Source organism: Cheilinus undulatus, linkage group 16, assembly GCF_018320785.1.
Source record: "Cheilinus undulatus linkage group 16, ASM1832078v1, whole genome shotgun sequence".
Lineage (NCBI taxonomy): Eukaryota > Metazoa > Chordata > Actinopteri > Labriformes > Labridae > Cheilinus > Cheilinus undulatus.
Window position 1 is genome coordinate 9,669,285 of NC_054880.1, and position 9,308 is coordinate 9,678,592.

Below are 9,308 nucleotides of genomic sequence, written 5' to 3' on the forward strand. Positions count from 1 at the left end.
CAGTTTGTCGTATCAGATTGGCCTTCCGCTCCTTTTGACTTTCCCTTTGTACTTCTTCTTATCTTTTTTTGTCTGTTTGCAAGGTATGTTTACATCAATTAAACATTAGCAAAGGGAAACTGATTATTTAATGCTTTACAAAGGCTTTAGGGCCTGCCTGAGCTTTGCCTCTTTGTCTGTTACTAGTTTGATTCACAGCTAGGTTGAGATGGCATCACCACTATAGCAGCCACCATCCCTGGGCTTCATAACTGTGACTGCATCTCTGCATCCATGTTTTATATCATCTATGAAGGCAATATAAGAACTCTTGACTCCTTTAAAATCAAATATTTTTGTTAAATCTTGCCTCCTCTTCCCTCTCTTCTCAGGAATTGTGTGGGCCTTGGGTCTTCCTCATCTTCACCGCCTTCCTCGTCCTCTTTTTCATCTTCACCTTCATCAAAGTCCCCGAGACAAAGGGCAAGACCTTCGATGAGATCGCCCAGTGCTTTGGCAGTGCTCCGCCTCCCTCCTCCTCATCCGTGGAGGAACCTCCTGCCGCAGCCAGCACCACCGTGACGCTCCCCGCTTCGCCGGTGAAGGAGAAGGTGCCTCTGGTGGACGCACCGGCAGCAGCTCCGCCTCCTGCAGCTGAAAGCACGCCGCTCGATGATAAATCAAACTCGACAGTGCAGGAGAGTGTGTAGATCAGCGATACCTCTACTTTTAAAGGTTAAGGCGGTTCTAAACGAAGGAGAGATCACAGAGAGTTCAGAAAACATGTAAATTGTAGTCAGTTATCAGAACACTAGAAACTTTTCTAATAGACCTACAGCATTACAGACCGATAGGCTCTGACCTTTAAAAGGTTGTGCTTCTGCAATTACTCCTTAGACGTCTTATTTTTCTGTGACATTTCCAACTAATCTTTCCTTTAAAGCCGCTCTCAAACTATGAAAGAGAAGGATTCACTGTACAAAACTACAGGTTAAATTTACTGTACATTCCTAGGAGATAAACTACGCTCATCATAAAAAGTGTGAATCAGCTGTGAGTTCAGTCAGAACGACGCTTTCTAAACACAGCAAATACAGGCCATGTTTATGGAAAGTGTTGTTGACAGGCGCCCGTTAAAGGTCAAGGTCCATCACTGCAGACTGGAGGCAGAGTGAGTGGACTCTGCGCAGGTATACAGGTGTTTCCAGATGTGTAGTCTGTTCACTTCTGAGTTCAGGTCCGTGTAGTGTGAGTGACGTGACAAGGATGCACTTTTTTTAATTCACACGTTCTTGTTGTAGTGGATATCTTAGTGCAATATACCTTTTTAGCTGTAGTGTCATTGTGTAATATTTAATTATATTCTTAATATTTTTTTTTTTATGGTGTTCTCAAATCACAGATCTAAGAAGAGGATTTAAAGATGGACGCTCTGCCCTCAGGAGTGAAATAGAAGCTGACAAAAGAAAGAGCTTTAAATCAGTGCCAAAGTACTGAACTTTGATTCCCACATGGTGGTTGCACATGACCTTAAACATGTTTCTTTTGATGGTTAAAATCAGGGTGAAAATAGCAGCAGCCACAGGTCATTAAACTTTGTTTAATCTATGAGATGATTCGATGGTTAAAGCTGAAATCCACAAGTTTGTTTGACTGTTTAATTTACTAATTGGTTTATGAGCAGAAGCAAAAGCTAAGATTTTACCAAGGTAATAATGCAAGAAAAAAAAATTTCTTTGCTTTTGTTCAAATGTAATATTAATAAGAACAACTTGATTTATATAGTGCTTTTAAAAATAAATTATTTGTTGTTTAAATAAACAAATTGACAAATATAAAAGAAATAGATAGGGTGAAAAGATATGACACCCAGACATTAATTTGTTTATTAATGAAAAAAAAAGCAGTGAAAGAGTAAATTATGGAAGCCCTGTGTGGCAAGTTAAAAATGACATGGGGACCTTACCAACTGAAAAAAACAGGGTAGTTTTATAGTTGTAAAAATGCAAGAAATGTTGTTTTCCTGCTGATTTTATTATTTTATTTGTTACATCTACAAGCATTCATGTCTTCTCCATGGTGAGTTAATAATTTCACCGAAAACACAACAGGTGTAACGTGGTGTTATTAAACTGCAATCTTTATTGAACTCTTATCTGATTAATATAAGGCTTTAATCTTGTATCAATATGTACTTAATAACAAAAAGTTTCAAGTTAATCTTATAATATTATGACTTCAATTTCATAAAAGTACAACTTTTGCCTCAAAATCTTTTTTCCCTCTGAAGTGGCCCTTATGACTCTTATGCTGTAGTCAAATGAACTAAATGGAAAATGATAAATTCTTTCCCCCTTGCAAAACCTTTTAATGTATTCAAAGGGAAAATCTCTTGAATTTGGAAAAAAGAAGCCGTTATGGGCTGACATCTGGGCTACCATAGACTTGGGTATTCTTGTGGATTTCTGCTTTAATGGACAGTCTACAGATTTTGAAAATGAGTTCAAACTGGTGATAACTGTAAGCATTACTCTTGTTTATGACTGTGGCCTGCTGATATACCTGCTGACTAAATGGGGGAACATCTGTAGACTGCATAAGGGAAACGTGCAATGTAAACTATTATTTTGTTAAAAAGAAAGTCAGAGTATTTATGGTAGAATTTGATTTTTGTATAAAGTATATACAATAACTCTATTACAGCTTTCCAGAGCAGCCCTGAGATATAAAGTAGAGTCTGCAGTGAGCTAAACTAAAAACACATGAGCTGACTGAGAGATAAATATGGTAAATCTCATGTCTCTCTCTATTTAGGAGCACCTTTTTAGACAGATCTTTAGTCAAGTGATGCTTTGGAGCTACAATCACTGTGTTTAGCACCGCAGCGCTTTATGTCAAATGATTGAAATAATTAAAACTAGATTTACTGGAGCTATTGTGTAAATCAGACCGAGCTGTTATTAGATTAGAAAAGAGAAATGACATGTGCAATCATTAAAAAATGAAGAAGGAGCTGGTAATGAAAAAGGCAGCTAGAGGGGAAGTGCTAATACTGTAAACCACGGGTAAAGATCGAGGGAAACCAACTGTTTGGTTTTATTATAATTATTAGAGTTTAGCATTTCCACACAGGGAGGAGGATTATTAAATAGTTTCAATGTTTGTGATCATTTGGAAAAAATTCTGTAAGAGTTTTAAGTTTTGAATTAATAATAAAAAGAGCGTTATTATGAAATTAGATTTAGAGACATTAAATTTATCTGACACACAGCTTGAAATGCTTTTAAAATCATCAAACGAGAGAAAGATGTTGATTTTATGTGGGTGGATTTTTTTTCTATGAGCTAAACAGCTGATTACGACTGTCAGCTAGCCAAGGAGTTAAACACCCTTCATTTCATAAGATTATTAAAATTATAAAATAAGTCAACTTTATTAGCAGATTATATCTAAGACAAGGTTTTCATTTTCTTCTGAAGTTTGTCTTTTGTCTTTGTTCGCCTTTCTTGTGCTTCCTGCCTCTGGTGTTCTGTCGGGGTGTGCTCCCATGTCGACAAATTATACCACAGAGCAAAACAATAGAAAAAGCTACAATATTCCCTAACACAGTGGGTCCTAACCTTTTTCCTAAGAGCACCGCTGGACCTGTAGCCATAAAAAGCTGAGTCCACAAAGGACCCACAAAAAATCAAACAAACATCATTATCAGTTTTAACTGATTTTATTGATAAATTGCAACATAAGAGGTCTATTCTTACTTATTGACAAGACTCATTATATTATCCCGAATAAACTATCCTATAAGTTCTTGGTTTTCAACCTGGGTTCCAGGCCCCCTGTGGGTTGACCAAAGATCTTAGGGCTCGTGGGGGGCTATCTGCTCATGTGTCGGCTTATTCTGTTGGAAAGTTTTCAAGTAAAACAACTTAAATTCAAGATTTATTTTTTAGATAAATATATAAAAGGGAGGAAAAAAAGGGAAAAGAGTACATCAAAAATATACATATAAGAGAAGTCATGATGATACACATAAGACCAATATGTGCCGTACTGATGCTAATTTTTGACATGAATCCACCACTTTTAATGTCAACTGTCAGTACGGGTGCTCAGGTTTTCTTATAAACTCATGGCCCCTCTCAGACTTTAGGCACCCCAAGTTAGGAACCAATGCCTGACTAATAATGGTACCAGAACTAAATAATTTACATCAGATCCTTACTCACTCCATGTGCACTGTCAGAACATGAGGAAATGTTTCAGTACTCGATTGGTTAAGGTTTTAGGAAGAGCTTATAGCAGTTAGCCTGCTGTTATAATGCTAACAATACAGAATCACTCCATAACACCACCACTCATTAACATTTTAAGGAAACAGGAAGCATGTTTTGATATTCTATAATAAAACCTTTAATTAGGACCTTAGAGGAAGACGAAATCAATTGTCAAATGATCTTATAATGCTCCCAGTAAAGCTCAAAGCCACGTGGCAGCACATCTTGGCTGGTAGCACTTTCTGATGGAACACCAGCTGTCTGGACTTTTAAGGACTGAATCTACTGTCTACATTCAAATCATCATGCATCTTACTTCGAAAGGGAAAATTATGTTCTTCCTGTATTTCAGAATGCTAACATGTTAAGACAACTAAAGCCGAAACACACTGAACATGAAAAATCATGACAGAACTTATACAGAACTTGTTGAAACTGCCAGTGCATCAGCAGACTGCAATCCTGCCAAAATCATGCACCAGGTTTTGTTACTTCATATTAAATTGCACCATAATTTTTATTTTAGCAAAATTATTATTCTGCCATGAAAATACCAGGGATGGAAGGAGTGCAAGAATATTGTGCTCAACTAGAAGTAAGGCACTACAGCTTAGTTGTGTCCCATTTACACCAGTCTGGCCTGTGGCGCCATTCCCCGCTGTCTTATCCATGTTTCTAACGCTATCCACCGTCCTCCTCTAGAAATAAAAAATGGATAGCCTAGAAATAAATCTGAAAAAGCTAAATGTTATTAATCTAAAGTGTACTCCTTCCACTTTTTACCACAAAAACATCTTCCTCTGTTGTCTGCCATCACTGAAACTGAATATTTGACCACCTTAAGTGTGTTTCTGGCTTTATTTGTTGCTCTAACAGCGCTATATTGTGACACTTGTCTGACAATGAACCATGTGTAGCATCATCAACTCTTACACATGTGTATTACAATCATCCTGAAGTATGTTTGATGTTAAATTGTGTGACACAAAGTGTATTTCTGTATTAATCATGAGTTACTGTTATGAAAAGTGACTTTTTTCAGTTAATTCCAGTTATTAATTTTTCTTCATTTATGTCTTTTTCTTTACTCTGGAAATGTACATTTTCCTCGGCAAGTACCTCAAATAACTCCTGCCTCAGATGAGCAGATTTGAAACAGGAAAATATGACAAATTGTTGACTTTTTTTGGAGAAAAATCAGCTTGATAGATGAATATTTGTCACAGTGAGAGGACAGGTAGTGGTTGGGGTCATGGCTTCGTTGTGCATCACTGTGTTTGTGGATGACGGTGTCGTGCTGTGTTTGCACTGGTGGAGGTGTGTTTGTGTGCACGCCTCTCATGGTAAAGTGTTCAGTGTTGTATTCAGCCTCTCCTGCAGGATCCTGCTTCTGTCTGTGGCTGCACAATCCCACACTGCTTCCTCACTGAGTCTAACGCTGCACTAACACTGACCCCTGACCGATCCTGAGTCTGACCTGATGAGTTTAAAATGCTTTCTAGTACTCCACAGAGGGGTTGATCTTTGTGACAGCTAAACATTTATGAGTGGCTGTCATTTTTCTAAGAGCTAAAAGTGAAGAAACGAGCTGTGATATATTTTCATTAGAATCAAACATGAATTCAACACCGGTTTTAGTATTTCAGCTTAGTGGAGCTTTCTGGTGAAAGCCTGATTGCAGTCACACCTACACAGCTCCTTTTCTCTGCTTCATACCATTGTGGTAAAGCTAAAATGATATGTTTATGGTTAAAACTGCCCTTTTAAAAGTAAAACAAGGCTGCAGATGTGAGCCTTGTTTTAAAGTGATCCTATCAGATCATACAATCTTTAAATCCAATGCTTAAATTCCTAAAACTTTGAGTAAGCTGTGTAAAATTTATGCTGTAACTTAGGCCTGCATAAAACTGTACACAATCTTAACTAATGAGAGCATGAACTCCATCCTAAGTAAGAACAGGTATACTTTTTTGCAGCTATAACAGTCTCCACTCCTCTTGAAAGGCTTTCCACATTATTTTTGAGCCTTTCTTTGGGAATTTTATGCCCATTCATTCTGCAGAGCATTTAGGAGGTCAGGCACTGATGTTGAATGAGAAGGCCTAGCTTACTATCTCCATTTCAGTTCATCCCAATGGTGCTCCATGGGGTTGAGATCAGGGCTCTGTGCTAGTCAAGTTCTTCTGCACCAAACTCATCAAACCATGTCTGTATAGTCCTTGCTTTGTGCACTGGGGCACGACCATGTTGGAATGGAAATGGGCCTTCTCCAAACTGTTGCCACAAAGTTGAAAGCATAGCATTGTCCAAAATGTCTTGGTATGCTGAAGCATTAAGATCGCTCTTCACTAGAGATCAGGAGCCTAGCCCAAACCCGTAAAACAGTTCCACACCATTGTCCCTCCTCCATCAAATTTTGGCAAAACCCAGACTTACCTATCTAACTGCCAAACAGAGACGCATCATCCGTCACTCCACAGAGCACGTTCCCACTGCACCACAGTCCAGGGTTGGAGTGTTTTGCACCTCTCCATCCAACATCTGGGATTGGACTTGGCGATGTGAAGCTTTCATGCAGCTGCTCGACCTTCTAAACCCATTCCATGATCTCCCACCGTACAATCTTTGTGCTTGAATTAATGCTGATGGATGTCCAGAACTCTTAAGCTATGGAATCAGCAGAGTGTTGGTGTTTTTTACACCCCAGAGGTTAGCACCACTCTGTGATGTTATGTGGTTTTTCATTTTGTGGCTGAGTTGCCGTTGTTCCTAAACGCTTCCACTCTTTATTAACATCACTGTGAAATGTCCAGCAGGGATGAAATATCACAAGCCGCCTTTAAAGCAAAGGTGGCATCCATCACAGTACCATGCTTGAAGTCACTGAGCTCTTCAGAATGACCCATTTTGAATCACCAATGTTTGTAAATGGAGACTGCATGGCTAGGGGCTGGAATTTGTACTCCTGTCTCAATGAGTCCGATCGAAACAACTGTATTCAACAATTAATAGGTGTGGCCAAATACTTTTGTCCATATAGTGTATGTACCACATATCTGGTGCCACTTAGCGAGACAGATCTCTCACTTTTTTGTCACACTAATCTTCATCAAAACATGCTTGGACCACCAAAGCTGGAGTTGTCCTTCTATGTGCAACCCTTACTGGGCTAGCATAGCCACACAACAAAGCTCAAATGAGCTGATACAAAAATACAATTTACAGAATGATCAACATTCTGTATTGAAGATGACTTGTAAAGGAGTTTGAGGCCAAAATCGCGTAAGGAAAGAGGTTTCGGAGGCCATAAATAAAGCTAGAAGTACAGTTATTTTCCCATCTGGCATCTATGGAGAAGGACTTCTGCCTCCTGCTGGCTATTTAAAAGAAGACACTCTGGCATTGGATTCACTTTTTAAACTATGATGCTATTTTCTCTTCTTATACACTCTGCTGGTCATACAAACTTTTCTTTAAAGGAAATACCCTTCAGTTTAAGCTAGCTTGTTCGGTGTGACTGCAGTCAAAAACAAATCTAAATTAATTAGGAAATAATATGAAAGGATTTTAAACCAATATTTGGACTCAGGTGCACGCTGCTCCTAACAATGCTATCCACTTTATTTACACCTTACTCACTGTACAAAGATAGGAGAGTATACTAAGTATTCATTTGTAAATATGTATTTTTTACAAGAGTAATATTTATATGTGGGCTTGCACTGTCATAAGTGGGTGTGTGCTTATTTTCTGTTGGGGTGCTCGTCATTCACTCATTTTGTAGAGGATTTTGTAGTAACAGGCTTTCGCTCACTTCAGGCAGCTCTTTAATGAGTCACATTTTGCTTTTTCTGTGTGTAAAAATGAGTCAGTCTCTGCTACCTATCTCAGTGTTTTCCTCTCATGTCACAGCCATGCACTTTTATGTGTGAGCCTTTTCAATCCACACCCAGAGCAGTTAATTAGTCGCAGGTTCAAAATCTTGGCTACAGTGTAAAACAGTCCAAACTACGATAACCTGACTCTTAAATTGATCATGTAGCATCTCAGATTGGTAGAGGAATTTCACATTGACATGCTTTGGCTGCTGTGGTGTGTGCTTTTGTCTGTTTTTCTCTGGTTTGTTGCTCTGTGTGTTGTTATGGTGGATTTAAATGTACTGACTGTGCTGTATGTTTGACTATCACGTACTGTAAGTTTGCTATTTGTGCCTCTCTGCGCCACACACCTTCACAGGCTGTTATTTCAGTATGTGGAAAGCTCTCATCACTCCCAGATTCAGTGGTACAGAGGTAGCTCTCAGGTGCTTAGCTGATAGTTTAAAACAGGTGTAACATTGATTAAGATTATTCTTTAGCGCTACAAAGAGATCAAATTCTACAGCCAGGGTGTGTGGTGTTACTCTAAGTGGTTTCTGAATCATTTGTTTATTCAGTGGCATGTTTCAGGGGCGTTTCTGTGATTGGAATAAAGTGTGCAGACGACGTTGTAGCTTCAGTCAGCTTTGTAACATTTCTGTGTGCCACATCAGTGATGATGCACCCCGACTGTTCTGTTTCTTGTGTTTTTACTGTACATACCAGAAATAATGTTGTTAAAATAAAATATTTATCATCTACCAATCAAGGGTCTTTTTTTATTGTTTAGCTGCGAATTAACTGTACATTTATACATTTAGTTTGCAGCATGCATTGCAAGAAAGAGTGCGCCCAAAAACAGGACAGCTGCTGCATTTTAGTGGTTACCAAATTAAAGGTTCTCGCCTCCAAAATCATCCCATCCCACCCCAGCCCTCCCCCTTACCTCCCTGCCCCCTGCGGCCCAGACTTTACACGTGAGTGTGCATTAATGTTAATGAATGCCAAGAGTGCATATGGTTCAGTTATATTTTTGTTCAAAATGATTAAAATTACATAACATTACATCCTGTTTGGATACAGACCAGCATTTATTTTGAAAGGACGTGTAGGAACTTCAGAAAGATCTAACTATATGTCATGATCTTAATCTTGTGTAACTGAACTATGGATAGAAAAAGGAGGGTTCCATTACAGA

The 9,308-nt window shown here is 38.6% G+C and overlaps 1 protein-coding gene across 1 annotated transcript in view; it reads left to right on the forward strand.

The window, feature by feature from the left end:
• The window catches only part of LOC121524318 (solute carrier family 2, facilitated glucose transporter member 1-like), a 31,086-nt gene extending 22,402 nt beyond the window's left edge, over positions 1-8,684 (forward strand). The window contains exon 11 of the mRNA XM_041809654.1: positions 372-8,684. Within this exon, the coding sequence (XP_041665588.1) occupies positions 372-689 (318 nt within the window). The 3' untranslated portion in view covers positions 690-8,684. The remainder of the gene's footprint in view (positions 1-371) is intronic.
• Positions 8,685-9,308: the final 624 nt, after the last annotated feature.